We start from the raw sequence: 22500 nt of genomic DNA, 5'->3' as shown, positions 1-22500 counted from the left end.
AGCTAAGTTGGTGTTGGAAATGCAGGCCAAGATGGACACGATGTTCTCTAACATTGGTCAGAGACTTGGGGCATTAGAGCAGGGTGCTCCGGAGCGAGTTCAAAGCTCTCTCATCCCGGATGCCTCTAAGCTTCCGCCGTTTGCCAAGAATAACCCTTGGCGCATGGCTCTTCATTCCCCATTTTCAGACGGGATGTTAACATTGGAAGGTCTTGGCACTCGTCCCCTAGAGGACTTTGAATTCTTTCCTCCTGGTCTCGCATTTCCATTTCATGGTTATGCCAGGCTTACCGAGGAAGCTCTGGTTCGGCTGGATAAGGTCCCCAAAGAGACTGTCATTTTCCCAAAGGAACAAGCCCAATCTGTTTGGGCTAGGTTTCTGAATGATATTGGTTGCACCAATACCATGTTGACGCCTCATAAAAGTTCGTTCACAATGTTCTTAATGGACAAGAATACCGTGACTCCATGCGTCAATAAGGTTGCAGAACTGGCTTTTCAATATGCTCTGGAGGAGAAGCCCTTGCCTCCCATCCGAGAGGTAGACCCGATCTCCCTCCTCCTTCCTTCAGGTAATGAGTGTTGGGACAATGTCCATACCACCTTTACTTCTGGCAAGCTAACAGCCGACTGCGCGTCGGTAATGTTTAGCGAACGGCTTCCCCATCTCCCGGAATCCCTTATTAAACAGGAGTATGATTCCCGCCTACGTGTTGGTCGAACTTTGAACTTGGCCACGTCTACGGAGTCGATAGCCTTAACTTATGATACTGAGAGTATCTTTAAGTCTCTCAATAAGGCTACTTTGCAGTCGTTATATTTCGATCTATATGACTTTGCTATTGCCAAACGTAGGTGCCGCAAACACGTCCTGGCTGAGGCGACTATTAGGCACGAGCCTAATAAACTTATCCGGTCCTCTTGCTGGGGTTCAAATCTTTTCCCTGAGGATCTTGTGGAGGAAGTCTTGGCAGAGGCTACTAGGGTTAATCAGAGCCTTAAAACCCGTTGGGGTTTGACTCCTAAGCGGAAATATGATCCCGCAAATTACCAAGCCCGGGGTAGGAAGAAGCTCCGCCCGTATACCTCCACCCAGTTCCGGCAACAGCAGAGTAGTTCGTCTGTTTTCCGTCAGCCTCTTCCTCCATCTCCTGCTGCTCCTGCACAGCCTTCCACCTCTCGGGCTCCTTCATCGGACGACTATGTCACCGTTCTGCTCCCTAAGAGCCAGCTTCCCGGTGCCTCCACCACCTCTCCAGCCTTTAACCAGTCTTATGAGGCTCAAGGCTCTTCCCAGAGTTATAACAGAGGTAGAGGCTACCATCGTGGTTCAAACCAGAACAGAGGTAGAGGTAGATTCTTTCGCAAGGGAAAGAACTTCCGAGGCGGACGTGGAGGCAACTCCTCAAACCAATACTGAGGTGCAGCGGGTAGGGGGGAGGCTTTATGCCTTCCGCAACAAATGGAGGTTCAGTCCCTGGGCTTTCAGTATCATCTCCAAGGGACTGGGGTGGAGTTGGATTCAAGGACCTCCACCTCCGAACAGATTTCATCAACATTCCACTCCGGACCTAGTCGAATTTGTCCAGGACCTGTTACAAAAGAACGCCATACAAGAAACGAAACACCTGAAGTTTCAGGGTCGGCTGTTCAGTGTCCCGAAGAAGGATTCGGACAAGAGAAGAGTGATTCTAGACCTATCCCTTCTCAACTTGTCCATTCAATGCGACAAGTTTCGAATGCTTACCGTCTCGCAGGTGCGGACCTTACTTCCCCGTGGGGCCGTCACCACCTCTATCGATCTTACAGACGCCTATTATCACGTCCCGATAGCGAGACACTTCCGTCCGTATCTAGGCTTCCGCCTAGGGGACAAAAATTACTCCTTCAAGGTGATGCCCTTTGGGCTCAACATCGCCCCAAGGATCTTCACAAAGTTAGCAGAAGTTGCTGTTCAGGAACTCAGAAATCAAGGGATTCAAGTAGTAGCCTATCTGGACGACTGGCTCATTTGGTCTGACACCTCCCAAAATTGCCTAAAAGCCACTCACAGAGTCATCCAATACCTTCAATCTCTAGGCTTCCAGATCAACTTCAAGAAGTCCCGTCTTCTCCCGAAATCAAAGTTCCAATGGCTCGGCCTGCAATGGGATCTTATATCTCATACTCTGTGTCTTCCCAAACCCAAGAGGTTAGAGATTGCAATGAACACCAAACGCTTTCTCAAAGACAAAGTAAGTTCCAGACGACTCCAAGAGAGGATCCTAGGGTCCCTTCAATTTGCTTCAGTGACGGATCTACTTCTGAAGGCAAAATTGAAAGATATCAATCGTGTCTGGCGTTCGAGGGCGAACCGGAAGCTCCGGGACAGGAAAGTCCTCCTTCCTCCCATTCTCCGGGAAAGACTTCTACCTTGGACAAGGGCCAACAATCTGTCAAAGTCAGTTCCCCTTCGATTTCCGCCTCCGAAGTTAATCATTCACATAGACGCATCCCTATCAGGTTGGGGAGGCTATTCTCAGCTCAGGAAAGTTCAAGGTCTTTGGTCTCCCTTATTCCGCCAATTTCACATCAATGTGCTGGAGGCCATGGCAGTTCTTCTAACCCTGAAACGTCTCGCTCCACCCAAGAGACAACACCTTCGTCTGGTTCTCGACAGCGAAGTGGTGGTCCGCTGCCTCAACAGAGGCGGATCAAAATCAGGGCCTCTGAACCATGTTCTAGTAGCCATATTCTCCCTAGCAGCCTCGAACCGTTGGCATCTTTCAGCTGTCCACCTGGCGGGAGTCCGGAACGTAGTGGCAGACGCCTTGTCCCGGACCTCCCCTCTAGAATCGGAATGGTCACTCGATCTAAAGTCATTCCGGTGGATTCTCTCTCAGGTTCCGGGTCTCCAAGTGGACCTCTTCGCCACGGAGTCCAACCACAAGTTGAGAGTATATGTGGCTCCCAATCTAGACCCTCAGGCCTACGCCACAGACGCTATGTCACAGAATTGGGACATCTGGGAAAGGATTTATCTCTTTCCCCCGGTGAATCTTTTACTGAAAGTCCTAGACAAGCTGAGATCCTTCAAGGGACGAGTAGCCTTGGTCGCACCCAACTGGCCCAAGAGCAATTGGTATCCTCTCCTGCGAGAGTTGAGACTACATCCTCACCCGATACCCAATCCGGTTTTGTCTCAGATAGTACAAACACGCGTTGTGTACGCTTTCTCAAACATTCAGAGCGCCCTAACTTTATGGACTTCATGAAGTTTGCGGCCATGCATGGTGCCAATATCGATCCTCAAAACACCCTGTTCCTAGAATCAGATAAACGGGATTCCACCATCCGCCAATATGATTCTGCGGTTAAAAAGTTGGCTAAATTTTTGATAGACTCAGACGTACACTGTATGAACTTGAACCTTACAGTCACTTTCTTTAGAACTTTATTAGAATCAGGTCTGGCAGCCAATACTATCACCACTATTAAATCTGCCTTGAAAAAGATATTCCTAGTGGGTTTTAACATAAGACTTAACCGACTCTTTGTTAGCTTCAATTCCGAAAGCCTGTGCCAGACTGAAACCGGTTACTCGTCCTACCCCGGTTACCTGGTTCCTTAATGATGTACTCAAATTGGCTTCTGATACAATTAACAGTTCTTGTGATTACATTCCCCTTCTCAGGAAAACACTTTTCCTGGTGAGTTTGGCTTCCGGGGCAAGAATTTCTGAACTGGCAGCTTTGTCAAGAGACCCGGGTCATATTGAGTTCCTTCCTTCGGGAGAGGTCCTTCTTTCACCTAACAAATTCTTTTTAGCTAAGAACGAAGACCCTCAGAACAGATGGTCCTCCTGGAAAATTGTTCCCCTCACGCAAGATCCGTCTCTGTGCCCTGTTACTACTCTTAGGTCTTATTTATCCCGGACCTCCTCTAACTCCTCGGGGCCTCTATTCGTTAGAGAACAAGGCGGTACCATTACCATTAAAGGGATCAGGCAACAAATTTTGTATTTTATTAAACAAGCTAGCCCTGACTCTTTTCCTCTTGCACATGATATCAGAGCGGTTGCTACTTCGGTGAACTTTTTTCACCACATGAATTTTACGGATCTTTCCAGGTATACAGGGTGGAAGTCACCCTCAGTGTTCAAGAAACACTACCTTAAACATTTGGAAGCCCTTAAATTTCCTACAGTAGCTGCAGGGAGCGTAGTTACCCCCAGGTAACTCATATGTTAATTCCTTGTTATTTTATCTCTCCCCCTTACCTGCCTCATTTATACCCTATTTGTATTCGTTGGTTTCGCACCTGATTACTATTATTATATTTGTAAATTTTTGACTCCTGAGTATCTGTATATATCATCACTCACGGCATTATTATACCTTACCTTTTTTGGTCAATTGTTCTACCAAGTGGATTTATGTTCTTTTTAAGATACCCTTATAGCTGTTTTTTGGCACTCATCTCTGATTAAAGCAACTTGTATTTCCCTTATGTTTATGTTTTTCCTTTATTTTGCAAGTTTGGTGACATTTCTCTTGTATATATTCACTGGCCGGCACAGGTTCAAGCCCAGAAAAGGGATTTTGACGTAGGAAAAATCTATTTCTGGGCGAGGGACCTGTGCCGCCCAGTGAACCCTCCCAGCTCCTCTCCCTTGGAGTCCCCAAACTTTGGGTGCTAAGGAGTTGGGTTCTGAGCGGATGCCGAGTTGCTGGTGCCGAGTGAGGTTGAACGGCTCTCCTCTATTGGGGTCTTTGTCGTGGATGAATCTAAATAGTGCGGGACCTCTGGATTATACGCCCAATTTTATACCGACACCAATAGGTGAGTGAGCTAGTTAACCTAGCACTCCTTTACATTTTTTCTCTGGTATATTTAGCAGTAAATTACCTAAGAATAAGTGCTAATAGGAGCTTATTCACTGGGCGGCACAAGTCCCTCGCCCAGAAATAGATTTTCCTACGTCAAAATCCCTTATATATATATATATCTATATACTGTACATATATATATATATATATATATATATATATATATATATATATATATATATATATATATATATATATATACAGTGAACCCTCGCTACTTCGCGGTTCGACCATCGCGGATTCACCACGTCGCGGGTTTTTTCCATAACCCATATATATATACATATCGCGGATTTTCCGGAAAATTCGAAAATACCGCGAAATCTGAAGACCTCCAAATACGATATTTTGTTACCTGTAATTCCATTAATACTGTAATTAGTAATATCTGCTCTTACTGATTGTTCATTGCATTACATATGATATATAATTCAGCACAGAAAGAAATAAAACACGGAAAGAGAATGTGATCATACGATAATACAGTACTGTATACAGTACGTAGTAAAATTAAATCGAACATGAAACGCAAATCAGATGCAGTCATACCATATTAGAATGGTGTAAGGCTGCTGATGGCTACTATACTACAAATGTAATGGATGTGCATCTTTTCCATGATTCTTTTGTATGTACAGTATACGTACGTAGTACTGCATCCAATAATATTCTTTGTTGCAAAAATCACATTTCGAATAAGCGTACGAGAGAGAGAGAGAGAGAGAGAGAGAGAGAGAGAGAGAGAGAGAGAGAGAGAGAGAGACACATCCTACAAAAGAATAAAATAGCATACGTAAGGCTATTACGTGTATTATTATTGTTATTATTATTATTATTGTTGTTGTTGTTAATAAAATTATTATTGTTATTATTATTATCATTATTATTATTATTATTACTGTACTGTATTATTATCATACGATAATTCAGTACTGTATACAGTACGTAGTAAAATTAAATCGAACATGAAACGCAAATTAGATGCAGTCATACAATATTAGAATGGTGTACAGTAAGGCTGCTGATGGCTACTACTGTACGTACTACAAATGTAATGGATGTGCTTCTTTTCCATGAATCTTTTGTATGTATACGTACGTAGTACTGCATCCAATAAAATTCTTTGTTGCAAAAATCACATTTCGAATAAGCGTACGAGAGAGAGAGAGAGAGAGAGAGAGAGAGAGAGAGAGAGAGAGAGAGAGAGAGAGAGAGACACACACACACACACACATCCTACAAAAGAATAAAATACTGTAGCATACGTAAAGCTATTATTATTATTGTTATTATTATTATTATTGTTGTTGTTGTTAATAAAATTATGATTGTTATTATTATTATCATTATTATTATTATTATTACAGTACTGTACTGTATTATTATCATTATTTATTATTATTATTATTAATACGTACGTACGGTATGCGCGGGGTATCTTGTATGAGTTGGTAACCTACGCATCATATACTGTAAGACGGGTTGTGATTGGTTCAAGCGCTGATAGATGACGAATCAGAACTCAAGTTTTGTTATCTAGCCTGTGATTGGTGTTTTGCCATCATCTCCAGCTTCCAGCATCTAGGTTCTCGCGGGCCCGGGTCGTCCACTCTCTGTTCCCGCGTATCGCTGAGTAGACGTTCTTAAGTTTGTGAAGTTTAATCTGTGCTGTGTGCGACCTTTTTAAGTTGAACTTTTTGTCAAATCCTACTGTACAATGGCTCCCAAGCATTCTGCTTCTACTAAGGCTGGTAGTGAGCCTAAACGCCACCGAAGGATGATGACGATTGCTGAGAAGGTTACGCTTCTCGATATGTTAAAAGATGGTAGAAGTTACGCGTCCGCTGCGCGCCATTTTGGGATCAACGAATCTACTGTTCGCTATATCAAGAAGGACGAGGCGAACATTAGAAAGACGGCTGCAATCACCTTTAGCAGATCAGCGAAGCGAGTCGTTACAACGCGTAATAAAACGATCGTACGCATGGAAGGTGCTTTAGCTGTGTGGATTGCCGACTGCCGGAAGAAGAACATAGCCTTGGATACGAACACCATCCGAACAAAGGCTTTGAGCTTGTATGAGAATTTTGCTGCAAAGGAACCTCAAGACGACGACGGCAACCATGCTGAAGAAGATGATGATGCAGATGATCCTCAACCAGGGACATCCACTGATTCCCAGCCTCAGAAACGTTTTTCCGCCAGCAAAGGATGGTTCGTGAAGTTTCAGAAACGCTTCGCTCTGAAAAGCGTTTCCCTGCATGGCGAGGCTGCTTCGGCTGACACTGCCGCTGCTGAAACTTACGCGAACCAGACATTCAAGAATATTATCGCCGAAGGTGGATACAAGCCGGAAAAAGTCTTTAATATGGATGAGACCGGCTTGTTTTGGAAGAGAATGCCGTCGCGAACTTTCCTGTTCAAAGAGGAAGCCAAAGCCTCTGGCTTTAAAGCATTCAAGGATCGCGTTACCCTCGTGATGTGTGGCAATGCTGCTGGATTTTTGCTAAAGCCGGGGCTTATTTATAAGTCGAAAAATCCTTCCCGTGTACTGGATGCATAATCAAAAAGCATGGATTACGAAGATGCTGACCTCCAACTGGTTCCATCAGTGTTTTATCCCGCAAGTCAGCAAATATCTCTTAGAGAAGGGCTTGCCATTCAAGATCCTTCTCCTTATGGATAACGCTGGTGGACACGCAACTGACCTGTCGCATGAGGGCATTCAGGTTGAGTTCCTGCCACCCAACACCACGTCATTAATTCAACCGATGGACCAGGGGGTTATCAGGGCGTTCAAGGCCCTCTACACGAAGAACACCTTGGCGGACCTCGTTGCGTGTGTGGATGCTGCCCAAGATAATGAGGATGAAGATTTTAACTTGAAGGCGTACTGGCGGCAGTACACCATAGCCACGTGCCTGCAGAATATTCAGAAGGCACTTCAAGAGATGAAACCTGCAACTGTGAATGCGAGCTGGAAGAAGTTGTGGCCCCAGATTGTTTACGACGACGAGGGATTTACACCTGCTGAAATCCAACACTCTGCAATACGCAAATCTGTGCAGTTGGCTGCCATAATTGGAGGTGACGGGTTTGGCGACATGACGACTGAAGACGTCGACGAGTTGTTGGACTGCCATTCCCAGCCCCTAACTGACGCAGACCTCGAAGACCTGACGAAATCGGCAAGCGAAGAAGAGAGTGAAACCCAGGAAGAGACCCAAGAAAATGTCGAAGAAACGGGCTTAACATTAGAACGGCTTGCCAAGGCCTGCAACCATGCGAAGGAGTTGAAAGAAATGTTGCAAGAGTGGGACGAGGATATGGTTCGGTCGATGCAATTCTGCAACAAGATCGATGAAGACATGACTCCCTACAAGATGCTCTTAGATCGAAAAAAGAAGCAGCGGCAACAACTTCCGATCACAATGTTCTTCTAGCCTCGCAAAAAAGAGCCAGTTCCTCCTGCTAGTACGCCTTCGGAAGAAATTGAAGAAGTTTCCCAGGAAGAAGTTGAAGAGGTGTCCCAGGAAAAGACACCTCCGTCTGAAGAGACGTAAAATACTACCTGGCTGCACAGTAGAACACATCATCAGCTTCATCATCATCATTTCTACTGTGCAGCAAATTCATCGCCATCATCATTCAAGTTTTTCTTCAACTTCTTTCGTGGTGAGTACAGTAACAATCTTTATTTTTTACTTTAATGTTCTCACATTCTAAAAGTGTATTTGTGCCTGTTTTATAGTTTAGTACTGTACGTACTGTATGCATTAAGTTAAAGGGAAGGTTTTAAAAGTCTACATGTTGTAACCTATCATATTTTTTTTGTTTAAAATTTACATTTACGTACGTAAAGACAGATCTCTCTTTCTCTCTTTCTCTTTCTTCCTCTTTCTTTCTCTCTTTCTTCTCTCTTCTTTCTTCTCTTTCTCTCTTCTCTTTCTCTCTTTCCTTCTTTCTCTCTCTTCTTCTCTCTCTCTCTCTCTCTCTCTCTCTCTCTTCTCTCTTTCTCTCTTTCTCTCTCTCTCTCTCTCTCCTCTCTCTCTCTCTCTCTCTCTCTCTCTCTCTCTCTCTCTCTCTCTCTCTCTCTCTCTCTCTCTCTTAAATTGATTTTTTTTTGTTTAAAATTTACATTTACAGTACGTACGTAAAACAATCTCTCTCTCTCTCTCCTCTCTCTCTCTCTCTCTCCTCTCTCTCTCTCTCTCTCTCTCTCTCTCTCTCTCTTCCTCTCGTAAATTGTTTTCCTGCTTTGCTACGTACAATATGTACTGTACAGTACTGTATGATTTTATATAGATACGGTAAATTATATTTGTAAGGTAACATATTTTGTAAATGCTTTTACTGTAAATTACTGTACTGTATCATTATTTATCACTATCATCATGCGCGTTAAATGCCTTGTTTGTTCTGAGCGTGGTTGTTTACTGAGCGTACAGTACTTTATGACGCCGTCATTTCAGGCGGCGTCATAAAGAAAAAAAATTTCATTTGGAAGTCCTAAGAAAAATAAAGTAAAACATTGGTAATAAAAAAAATCAACATACTGTATAATCAATATAATCGATGCAAAAACTAACCTATACATATATGTGTACACTAAATGAGTTTGTTTCTTCATTATGATCAGAGATGAACGTAAACAAAACATTGGTTGCCATTTTTTATCGTGCTTTTTAGGTGTTTAGGAAACGCATGATATAAAATCGCCTTTAATATTTGTGCCTGTTTTAGTTTAGGGTGCTGTAGTACATGCATTAAGTGTTCTGTACATTAAAGGGTGGTTTGTTAACAGTACTACGTACAAGGGAAGGTTTTAAAAGTCCGAATATACATGTTAAATAAATAGGTAAATATGATGTCACTACTTCGCGGAATTTCACCTATCGCGGCCGCGTCTGGAACCTATCTACCGCGATAAACAAGGGTTCACTGTATATATATATATATATCTATATATATATATATATATATATATATATATATATATATATATACTGTATATATATATATATATATATATATATAATATATATATATATATATATATATATATATAGTAATACATCCGATTATTAATAACTCAGAATATGAGCATGACATTTCAAATTGATAAACGAGCTTAGTATTTGGCAAAAATTTCAATAAGAAAATAGTCTCAATACTCATACGCTACTTATGCAGTGTTCCCCTATTTTTACGCCATTTTGTTTCACCTTTCTTCACATTTTATCCTGCTCAGAGGTTCACTATTTTTATCTCCGAAGTGCTCTCACTATTATCACCTATGTCATCTTGTAAGTGTTTTTGGCACTGTTCCTTGGTAAAGTTGTGACCACGTGTTGTTTATAGAAATATGATTGATATTCTTCACGTACGTTTACGGTATAAAGAGTATACATTAAAACATCTTAACAATGATAGAGGAAAGATGATGACTTTAGAGCTGAAAAATGAAATTATGAAGAATTATTATTAGGTTATGTGTGTGGGAGCCGGGGCAATATTGATGTATAACCTTATAATGTTGACAATTTGCATAATCCCGAAGAAAAAAGAAATTAAAGCAAATGAATCTTGGAAATCTGTTTACTTTGACAAAAACAATGGCCGGATATTCTAGTTAACGTCAAGACCTTGCTTCTCACATGGATAAATGAGTAGTTAAGGGATATAATAACATAGAATATATTTTGTGAATAGTCAAAGATTTATACAATGCCCTTTTGAAAAGTAAGCCACGTACATCAGCATACCAAGAAAAAGGAATATTCAAAGTGAGTCATGGCTGGTTTGAAAACTTCAAAGGGCTAAGTACTACTTTTTTTTCAAGAGATGTGATGTGTGTTTTTAGATGTCATACTCCTTTTGAAACAAATTAGACATAGGGTAGTGTTTAATACAGTAGTACACTGGTAAATATACTAAGAATATCTTTGGAAATGAAAATAGTATAATATAGTAAATCTCTTTCCATCCATTTTCAAAACTGGTGCCAGTAATTGGCACTAAAATTAGTAGTGCTAAGTATTAATTCATTTCTAGGGTTAAATTACAATACCCCATTTCTAAAATCTTTGGGTTAAAAATTAATCCTTTTGAAAACACTTACTAATTATATTCCAATAGGTCCTTGGGTTACAAAGAACCATTCCTATGATGTGATGTTTTAATGTAAGTTGAGAAACACCTAAATGCAGTACTGTGTGTAAACACTGAAGTCAGTCGCCCATGCTAATGCAGTTGTGTCCAAGAAACATTATAAGACAAAACCTTTGTAATCCAATGACTTACTGTACCCATAACAATTTGTAAATCTTGAAACACCTACCATATAAAAAACTAATATTTATTGGATAAGTTGTCATTTAACTAGAGATGGGAACAAGTCAATAATTACAAGCTGGCCCACTTTTAAACCTTATCCCCTTTTGAGCTTTAATACTGGGTTTGTTATGTTTCGGCGAGGTAGATTCGGCGTTGCCGTTTCAGCGTGGCCCATTCGGGGTCAAAAGAAAAATTTAACTAATCGGCTAAGCTGTTGAGGCATCAGACTGTTCGGCGTCACTGTCTTTGTAAAGAAAAAAAAGAAAAAAAAAAAGAAAGGATAAAAACATTGAAAATTTCCAATATGATTTTATTAAGAGAATAAAGGATCCTATTAAAACATTAATGGAATATGTACTGTAAATTAAAAACTTGAATGGTCAAATACTGTATTTGAAAAAAAAAAATTTAGTAAAGCTACTTAACCTTAGAACTTAATTCCTCATTTCGTAACTATGGGCAATACCTTTCAGCACTTTTATATTTCTTTAGCTTTTTGGGAGGTGGATATCCAGCGATAAACTTTCAAGAGATGCATCACGCCCTTTCTGAACTTTCCTTAAAGCATCAATAAATTTCCTGATGGTTGGATGATTCATTCCTAGTTCATAATTTAGACGTCGATTGGCAGCTTTGGCGCGGTTGTTGGTGCGATCTTCGTTGTACGTGTATATAATTCGTTTACAAAGGTTCCATAATTCGGGAGGGAAAATAGGGTTCATTCCTGCATTTCGACGTCTATTCTGTCGTCCAATATAACGATCTTCAAACTAGTGGAACATGGGTATTAGTTCATCAGGAAGAACTGTTGCTAGTGTATCCGTGTATTCGTCCATCTTTTGTAATGAAATGAAGGCGAGTGCTATTATCATTTTGCCTTTAACGCAAAGTCAGAATAATGTTTACAGAGATTTGATAAACTCAATGAAGCAAGATGTCTATGCATATTTTGTGCAAGATGGACAAAGCATCCATTAATACGCATGGTGGGAAATGCATCTTACAGAGCAGGAATTGCAGCTTGTTCAAAATCACAATTTATGGAAGTACGTCTCAAATTTGATTTGGGGGTTTTAAGGAACTCAAATAAATGAAAATAAGTTTTCCTTTGTTTGTTATTGAGAAGAGCATAAACTATTAGAATAACTCCATCATGCATCTTAGCCGATATAATGTATCGTACACCTTATGAAAAAGACTAGGCGCAATAGTAAAAGTCCCGTCAGCAAACCAAATTTCTGAGTAGACTAACTGTTGAAGCCACCTTATTCTTCCAAATAACAATGTCCTACTATTACCTTCTCCACTATCTCCCAATAGGAATTTTTCTTCCACACCCAGTTGGGAAACATATAATGTATAGGACTCGTTATAACTAGATTCTCTAGATGAGTTGGGTAGGTTTCGTGCCTTTTTAATAATTTTCATTTCCTGGAAATATGTTTTTGCATTGCAGGCAAATCTGGAGCTAAAGCTAAAGTAGCTTCAGAAGCCCCCGTTAAACATTCATTTACCACAATGGTTGGTGGCTCCAAAGTTTCAGCACTTCTTTTCTTAACACTAGTTTTTTCTTTTCAAACTTAACTTCAATTTAGGATCACCTTTGCTAATTGGGTAAAAAATCCATCGTGTATCACTTTGCTTCTTCCACGTTTGCAAAAAATTTCTGCTTCCATTTTGAATAAAAGGGTTTACACGACTGAAAAATATTTTCTTAAATTGAGAGAGAGAGAGAGAGAGAGAGAGAGAGAGAGGAGAGAGAGAGAGAGGAGAGAGAGAGAGAGAGAGAGAGAGAGAGAGAGGAGAGAGAGAGAGAGAGAGAGAGAGAGAGAGAGAGAGAGAGCATATTTGACGGTAACGTATAGATACTTATTTGATAGTTAAATGGGTAAAGGAGCGAGAGGGATAATTCGACAGTTATAACAACCAAGCGCTAATTTATAATGTATAGGTACTTATTGGATGTTGAATGAGTAAAAAAGAAATAATTCAATACTTATAATAACCAAGCGCTAATTTATAATGTATAGGTACTTATTTGATCTTAAATGAGTAAACGAGAAATAATTCGATAGTTATAACAACCAAGCGCTAATATAACGCTGAAACGCTTTACACCGAAAAATTCCTTTGCCAAATCACCTACGCCGAATGGGCTAAGCCGAAACGGCAACGCTGAATGGGCCAAGGTGAAACAGCAATGCCGAATGGGCCACACCAAACCATCCCATTCCCTTAATACTAGGATCAAGATGCACAACGCCAAAGCCTTTTTCATTCCTTGCAATAATCATCCAATATATTTTTTTTACATTTACTTGTTAATCATTCATGCAATGATTAACTTAAGCATATGGTGTATAATGCAACATGTTAACTCTGGTTATATGAACTACTGTATTACTAAATTACAAGCAAGGGTGGTCATAACCCTATGTAAATAGGCTAAACTACTTTTCATTATTTTCTTTTCCATGCTTAAATACTGATAATAACTCACAGGGATGACATGTTTCGTGCCATAGCACTCTTTATTCCTTGCTATCGTTGCATGAAGTAACTTCTGAACTTCGGCTGTTCGTCGTTCATCTTCTCTGCAAGAACTTCCAGAAGTTACCCGAGGAACTGGCGGAGGTTGTAGTGCCGTAAGGAAAACAGCTGTTGCTGTTGCAATGCCAACAACAAGTCGCTCACCTACAGTGACTCTCACTCTAAGACTAAACAAGGCATTCATCCCCTTGATCTGAAAAAAAAATTTTGCTTTGATAGTAACAAATACTGAATATCTTAAATCATGAAACAATACTGTTCATTTCATTCTTATATGATGAATATCAAAAATTTTCAAAGTAATTTCTATTTTTCATAATTATACAAACCTTAGTGCTTTGCTATAGGCAAATAGAAAACAGCTATGCTGAGACACGGCAGCTAAATTATAACAAGGTGTAAACAACCCCCCCGCCGGCTTATTCACAACTCGCCGAGATGGAAGCCTGGAACTTTCTCGGGGGCTGGTGATGGCGGGAAAGTTTGAGTCAAGGACTAAGGTTTGTATAGTCAGGAAATATACAAATTACTTTAAAAATTTGTGATTTGTTCCTACATGAATACAAACCATCGTCCTCAACTGGAGACTAATCCTTAGTGGGAGGAAGTCTCATTTCTAACTGGCTGGGAACTAAACCAGTTAACACAAAACTCGAGCATCTTTGATGCTGAGAGAATAAGGGTTCCTTACGCCTCGTGAATCCCAGAAAGAGAACCAGTGGGTTTCACGGACTTGACTTATAGGGGTTTTTTCTAAAGCTGAAATCCTCTGTGTTGTAGACCTAGCAAGAAATCGGTTTGTTGACATTGCCCCTTTCAAGATTATGGGTTTGCCTGACTACATAACACTCCCCCTTATGAGGAGTGTGGGGGAAACTCGTCTGTGCCTGAGCATGGAGATGATGCATGCAGAATGGGCTTACCTAAGTATTAGATCAAGTCCAACTGGTCAGGTCACTATACTGCTGAAATGGAGTGGAGACTCTTCTTATGGAGGACAAAAAATAAACAGTGGCTAATCAGTGGGCCAATTGGCTGCTAAAGTATTGAGATGCTGTGACTCAGATTCCACAAACGGATCCATCGTCAAGAGGGACTGAGTTTATGAAACGCATCTTTAAAGGAGCCCACTCTCTGCGCCAGCAGAGATGAAGGTAACAGTGAAATGGAGGACCTGCTTCTTGCTACGGTGGGTTAGGTCCTCCATGTCTGCTAGATAGCAACTGTACCCAATCAATGGTCAATCCTCGAAAAGGCTACAGGAATTTTGTGAGAGGATCTCCCCACTTTCTGAGTCCTCATTTCCAGACCTGAGATTCTCATTGCCCCAACCAAGGGGCTCAAGACTTGGTGTTGCACTGCTAGGGGAGTGGCAGATAAGGTCGATGGCTGGTTTCCTGTCCTTCGGGGGAAAGACAAGACTTCCCTTAGGCTGTAAATGTTTCTAGTACAGCAAAGGCCCTTGAAGAATGTCAAATCTGTATCTCCCTCTTCCGCATCTGGAAGACAACGATGATTTCCTAGTGCATGCGAGATCAGTGATACGTACCTGAGAGGATGCGTTGGGAGGAGAGCGCACGTCTTGAAGACACGCATCCTGTATGGGGGCTTCCGATATAAGGAACAACGCCTGGGATGAATCCCATCTGGGAATCATGCTCATAGTGGTAGTGCGCCTGGCAGACTTGTGTCTGGAAGATGTACCCAAATGCATGAGCATCTGTACACTTTTTAATGCGTGTCTGGTGGAGCTGCTTGCAGAAATGAAGAATCCATAATAGTGTGACTAGGAGATGGGCGACTGGTAAGCGAGCACCTGGGAGACGTGTCCAAAGAGATGGGCGACTGGTAAGTGAGCACCTGAGAGACGTGTTTCCAAAGAGATATGCGATTAGTAACGTGCGTGCCTTGGCAGACTTGCCAGAGGACAAGGTCAATCTGGGTTAGATCGCTGGAAGGAGCACATCTTGGGACGCGTCAGGAACCACCTGCCTTGGAGACATGTGCCTAAGGAGTGCATCTGTGAGATGCTCCTATAAGGAAGCACCGCTGGAAGGAGCACATCTTGGGACGCGTCAGGAACCACCTGCCTTGGAGACATGTGCCTAAGGAGTGCATCTGTGAGATGCTCCTATAAGGAAGCACATCTAGAAATACATTCGCCCAGAGATAATTGTGCCTGGTAGACGCGTCTGGCGAGGCTCGTCGGAGAAAGAGCTTCTAGTAGGCTGATTGATTGATTTGAAGTTTTCTGGCATCCTGACATCTAAGGTCTTTGATGCTGAGCTTCTAGTGCAAGAGAGCTCTGTAGAAATAAATCCTCTACAGGCAAAACTCCTGGATGATGTATTGGAAGAGGAGTGCCTGGAAGTCTGGAGAAAAGTAGACCACCTACAAGGAATATCTACAATCCGCCTACAAAGAGGTTGGATGGCCAAGGTTGAAAAACAACCTTGTAAGCATGAACCGAAGAGCAATACTCTGAAGGAAAATTCCTTCAGCAGTGACGAGTCAGGTTTTCGCTCATATGACCTCCCATTTGGAAAAGCAAGTAATGAAGGAGCTCGGAGGAACATCTCTCACAGAAACCTGTCGGTGGACTGAAGACTACACAGAGAACTTGAAGTGACTGGAGGCGACTGCAGGAGGAACTAGAAGTTCCAAACAAACTTAAGAAACAGGTACTAAAGGGTGCCTGAGAGGAAACTCTCCCTCCAAAGCTTCCATAGGAAGACTGGAGCCTATGCATTTTCCTGGAGGACAAAGGAGGCATTTGTAGGAGGATCTAGAAGTTCCACAATGATCTGGAGAAGCAGCAACTGAAAGAGACCTTACCTTGGGAAAGGCGCCTGGGAGAAGACTTCCCCTCTGAAGCTTCCGAAAGAAGGCTGGAGAGTATGCAGCTTCCCCATGGACACTGGAGTGCCTGTAGGAAAAGCTAGAAGTTCCAAGTTTTACGATGATCTGGAGATGCAGCAACTGAAGGGCAACTGAAAGAATTCCCCACAAAAGACTCTAAAAGAACATTAGAAACTACGCAACTTCCCCGTGGACACCGGAGTGCCTGTAGGAAGATCTAAAAGTTCCACACCTATCTGGAGAAGCAGCAAATGAAGGGCACCTCCTCAGTAGGGGTGCCTGAAAGAAGACCCTCCCTCCAGAGCCTCCATAGGAAGACAGGAACTATGTGGCTTCCTCCGGAAATTTGAGGTATCTGAAGGAAGGTCTAGAAGATCCAAGACTGTCTGGATAAGCAGTAATTGAATGGTGCTTCCCTTAAAAATAGCGACTGGGAGGAACTCTCCCTCCAAAGCCTCCAAAAAAAGACTTAAGACAAAGCAACTATTCCAAAGACTTCAGGGGTAGCTGAAGGAGTGTCTAAAAGTTCCACAACAATCCAGAGAAATAGAAATCGAAGGGTACTTCTCACGGGAAGACACCTAGGAGAGGACTCTCCCTCCGAAGACTCCAAAGGTAGACTGGAGAAAACGTAGCTACTATGAGGGCACCGGTTGAAAGAAGCTCTAAAAGTTTCAAGACAAACTGAAGAGATACATTTGAGGTGTCTAAGATCCCGCTCTTCATAGGGAGGATCTGGTAAGCTTGAAGAACCTAGGAGCATGTTCCAAAGAGCTAATACTCTGGAGGAGGCCTTTGGAAAGGAAAGGCTCAGGGTTCAAAGCTGAAAAAGACACCCAGAGTTTCCAGCAGCATATAAGCAGACTAAGCCTCTGCAGGAACCCAGTGTAAGAAACTTCTTTTGTGTGTAGAAATTAACAAACATACTGTATGGCCTCCTGGCTGACATTTTGATGGGTACCCCTTCAGATGAAATTTTAACTGAAACTAGAAACTCTTAACCTTTATAGAAAATAAAAAATAAATTTTTTTGTTATTAATAATATGTATCAGAGGACTAAGGGGTGCTATTCAGTGGTAGGAGCCAACTAAGTTCCCAAAAAGTTTCATTCAGAGGGTGGAGCCTAACCAAACCAATGGCCTGTGCCATCTCAAAAATCCTAAAATCTATACATCAATTAAATTGACAGATTACTAATAAAATTATATCATGTTTTATTATTACAGCCAATACCAATTAATGCTAAACAAGGTTAAATCAGAACAAATGGCAAAGTCAGAATAAACTGCAAAATCACATTGGTTGCCAGACACCACTTTTCGACAGCCACATGGTACCATGCACAAGAAAAATAAGATCAATGACTGTTATCTTTATAGGTATCGTGTATTTATTTCATAGCAAATTTCAAAGTCTACCTCTTTTGAGGTAAAAAGTACCAATATTAATACCATTAACATTGAGGTTAAAGGCCCACAGCCAGTCAGCATCAAAGCCACTACCAGTCAAATCATGATGCAACCATTATTAGCCTGAGCAGATCCTGTTAAAGGCTTGCTTAAAAGTTGTGTGCCTAATTCTACAAGATTGATGAGGCATTTCATATAAATGGTGGCACAGAAAGGCAGCTCATATGTACTTTCAGCAGCAGCAGGAAAATTGTGTGGATCTAGACTCCTGACTCAGTCTTTCATCTTGAAATTTGGCAGTCATATTTAGCATACTGGATTGCATATAAGCAAGGGTTTCACAATAGAAGGATCTGGAGTGAATTGAGAGATTCATGAGGAGGATATCAAACTACAAAGCTCTGCATATCATCAGAACCTCTACCAGATGGTACACCAAAAACACTTAGGAAAAACATAAGAAGTTAGCTTATAAGATGTGGGCAGGTTAGGCATGAACAAAGCAAACTTTTCCATAAATAATTAAATAGCAACAATTGGGTACAACACTATGAACTTTCGAGAGTATAGTCTGGTAATAGCTTGAGGCGTAGCATACCCATCACTAGCCAAAACCACAGCCTAGTGTTCTCTGGATTCTCCCACTGGGAAAGCTACTTTTGTCTTAAATCTAAAGTCTTTCTCATGAGCATAATTAGACAAAAGCTTAACAAATTCCTCCATAAGAGAGAATCTAGTAAGCTCTTCTATTCTGAACATCTAATATTTAAGTCACAGTGTTGCTCATGACATGTGACAACACAAAAGGAATGAGGATCTTTATCCTTTAGTAACAACCCACTTGAACTACAGTACTAACATAAACCCAATTCAAAACTAGTGGACGACATCCTTATTAGGCTAAAGCTAACCAACACTAGGAATCACTAATCTGGAAAAACAGACAGCTATTGAAAGTTAATCTACACTGCATGCAGGCAAAGAGTAAACTGAAAGGGGTTACCATGCTTATTGCCATGCAATGCCAGACAATTAGCAATAGTATACTAGGGGAGGTGAGGGAAATGAGAAATTTAATTTTTATGATAAAAATCAACACTAGCGAGCCTTTAAGAGGAAGCCATGTGAGCTTCATTGAAGATTCATATAAATAATTTGCATACTACTGTATATTTCTAATCAATACTAAAATAACAACTTTATACAGTACACTGTACTGTAGTCAGCTACTCACCCTCATTTTATTTATCAACTGCTTATGTAGCTCATATTCTAGGAATGGTAGAGAATCTGAGATTTCTTTTGCATTGAGTTCACCTCTTAAATCTCGCTTGGGACGTGCTACTCTAGCTTGTATTAAGCAGCCTCTACCTGTTTAAAAAATAAATTCTTAAGCTGAATATTTGAAACATAGTATATTTTTTATTCAACATTTAATTCAATCCTTAGCTAAGCAAATAAATTTGAAAAATATAGACGCAACTTTTCAGTATTGATACACACCAATACAAGAAAGAATATTCACTTTAAATCATATTACTGGTACAGATACATCATCGATTTTCTGAAATTGGATGGTTTGGAATCTTTTCTAACCTATACATATTTATGAAAATCAATTGAAGTTACCTAATTACAGATATTATTAGTGTTTGTGTATTAATGTATACAGTTGCAAATTTGTCAATTTAGTCTTTTCCTAAAGTATTTTGAAATCCTCATTTGAAATAAATTTCTTTAATTATAATAATGTATAGAGTTGAAAAATTGACAAATTAGTTGTTTACTTCAGTATTTTCAAATCTTCATTTGAAATAAATTTTTTTTTATCAGCATGCCACCAGTTTCAATTTAAGATGTCTATTTGAAGGGAAGAAAATATGTATTTGTCAGTGTTCTATAGGTTAAATGTGGTGTATTAGTAACTTATCAATATATTTCAGCCTTAGATTCCTATACTGTAAATTCATAGATTATTAGATATCATCTTGCATTGTAATATACTGAAAACTGAATGTGGGTGTCAGAAAAGGGAGGAAAATTCATCTCTCCTCAAGCACTTTACTATGTAAGTAAAAAAAAATTCATAAAACAGAATTGATATATTTGCTTTCTCTCTTTTCATGTGTATCATTGCAGTTATCATTTCTGTTATGGTGTTCATTGTCCTGTCTTTCACAAGTTTTATATTCACGGAATTGTCCTGATATTCCAAAAAATCACAAATTTTTAAGTAATTTGTATTTTTCCTAACATACTTACCTAGAACTACCTTCTTAGGAGTTACTGGTTAACTCTACCTAACCGACCAGCTTTTTTCCAAAAAACAATAATTGTGAGAATTTATTCTTATTTATTGAACTCGAAATATAGATCACTTCATGATAATGTAGTTGTTTAATTTTTTGTCTTCCTACAATTTTGTCCTTTTTTTTGTACTTATGCTGAGGTGATCTGATAATAAGGGTGGCCTACAGGGCACTTCCAGGATTGTGACCCTAATGCAGATTGGTGTAGATTGAGAGGTGTGTGTGCTGGTATTTAAGACTTCAGAAATCTTGCATGGAGGACTGTATTTGAGATGGAATGGTGTATGTCATGCGAATGAATCTAACAAAGTGATTTCATATATAATGTACTGTCAGAACACCCCAAACTTGAAAGTAATTTGTATTTTCCTAACTATACAAAACAGAGTCCTTTAATATGAGTATGCTTTCAGCTTGACTGGAACTTTAGCTGTTAAAATTAATAATGAGGTGATGGTAATTACAAGTAGGTGGTGGCGGGAAAGTCCCGACCACCAGCCAGGGTGGTTGAGGCAGGAAGTGAAACTTGTAGTAGGACTCAGGTTTGCAAAGTTAGGAAAAATATAAATTTATTTTAAAATTTGTGATTTGTTCTTGCACAAATATCAATCATTGTCCTTTGGTAGGAGACTCGTCCTTAGGAAAGATAAAGCCCCTATAACCATACCGACTAGTTTAAAATCCTGGAATGTCAAGACACTTGGACCCGACAGAGGTACGGTAGTGTCAATTCCTACTACCTTCCAACATTGAAAACAGGTTCTCATGGGTTGGGCCTGGTTTCTGTCCAATGACAGATGGTTAAGTAATGATCAATATCCTCGGAGGGATATGATATCACAATGTATGGCCAATTAGCCGTAATGTGTCCTATGTTCTTTCCATCCTCCATCTCGTAAAGAGGATGCTTCAGATGCTTCTATAACTAATTTGTATAGAACAGATATTCGGTATGAAAGCTCGCCTGCATCAACACCCGATCCAGCAAGTAACTGAAAAACTGTTACCCTCACAAAGAGGGGTAGGTAAAGAGAATAATAAGGACCAGACACTCAACCACTAATTCCATGTTTTAGCCGTTATCTTAGACTTAGGAATACATTGACAAGCAAGGAAATAAACAGCAACCAGAAATGCTGTCTAACGGAAACACGAATGTGGATACCTGCACGTCTGCATAAAAAGATGTCATGCAGATACAGTGATCAGAAATTCATCCTTCCTTCTAAATTTTCCTCGCTGATGATGATTTGCTAACCCAATAACAAAAAGCAAAAAATTTAAAAAGCCAGTTGAGGGTGCTAGAAGTACCTCTATAATACCTGGCGACTGAAAAAGTGAAGGGTCAATGGACTATCAGGTGAGCGGGCCTTCCCCATCACCAAGCAGTAACTAAAGCCACCTTGTTAAAAGTTATAACAGTTGTATCCGGCTTCACTGAAAGCATACTCCTATTAAAGGACGAGGGTTTGTATTCATGTAGGAACATATGTGCATACGTATATCAAGTCTCAATTGTATATTACATAAGTATTTATTCAAATTCACATCTCATATTGATATTGTTAAGGCATATAACAGTCCCCTATTCATTTGAGCCATAAATTTGCATTATTAGAAAATAAAAGGTATAATGTAGTGTACTGTATAAGTAGATAGTTAGAGGTAACCCCTCATAACCTAGAAAAATCATAAATTTGGTTAGGACTTTCAAACCAAAGATGTTAGAAAACCAATAGTGTACCAGTATTTGGAATCTTAATCTCTTACTTTCACAGTAAATTTGATTTCAATTATGATCAACATAAATATTCCAATAAGAATATGGCAACATCATCATCTGCCAAACAGATGAGATTTAATGAATGGCACTGTTAATTATAGCACATAGCTAACAATTTCATGAGAATATTTTTTTTTAAAACCTACAAGGTTAAAGTAATCTAAATACAGTACCTGTAATTGGTATTCCTGCCGGTGGCTCTAAGGTTGTAAAAAGCACATCAGGCACCTTCCCTTTTCTGAAAAGTATGGCTTCAACTTTATACAATATAAGAATAAAATTATACTCACTGCATATATGACCAAGTCCAGGAATATAAGGATAAATAATCATGTAACAAAATTTGAACTTTAAGCAGAGAATGTGTATCATATTACCTACAAAC

At 40.2% G+C, this 22500-nt stretch overlaps 2 protein-coding genes across 5 annotated transcripts in view; both read right to left on the bottom strand.

Annotated features, from left to right (window-relative positions):
• LOC137641610 (prostaglandin reductase 1-like) overlaps positions 1 to 22500 on the bottom strand; it is a 581256-nt gene that overhangs the window by 152420 nt on the left and 406336 nt on the right. The gene's annotated exons all lie outside the window — the stretch shown is intronic.
• The window catches only part of LOC137640409 (uncharacterized), a 205415-nt gene that overhangs the window by 43736 nt on the left and 139179 nt on the right, over positions 1 to 22500 (bottom strand). The window contains exons 11-14 of the mRNA XM_068372967.1: positions 22493 to 22500; positions 22289 to 22353; positions 19258 to 19394; positions 13705 to 13947 (exon numbers count right to left, since the gene is read on the bottom strand). The exon at positions 22493 to 22500 is cut by the window's right edge and continues 219 nt beyond it. Coding sequence (XP_068229068.1) covers positions 13705 to 13947; positions 19258 to 19394; positions 22289 to 22353; positions 22493 to 22500 — 453 coding nt within the window. The remainder of the gene's footprint in view (positions 1 to 13704; positions 13948 to 19257; positions 19395 to 22288; positions 22354 to 22492) is intronic.

This window comes from Palaemon carinicauda, chromosome 5 (genome assembly GCF_036898095.1).
Source record: "Palaemon carinicauda isolate YSFRI2023 chromosome 5, ASM3689809v2, whole genome shotgun sequence".
In the NCBI taxonomy this organism is placed as follows: Eukaryota; Metazoa; Arthropoda; class Malacostraca; order Decapoda; family Palaemonidae; genus Palaemon; species Palaemon carinicauda.
The sequence above is the reverse complement of the archived record's forward strand: the minus strand, read 5'-3'. Positions and strand labels throughout refer to the sequence as shown.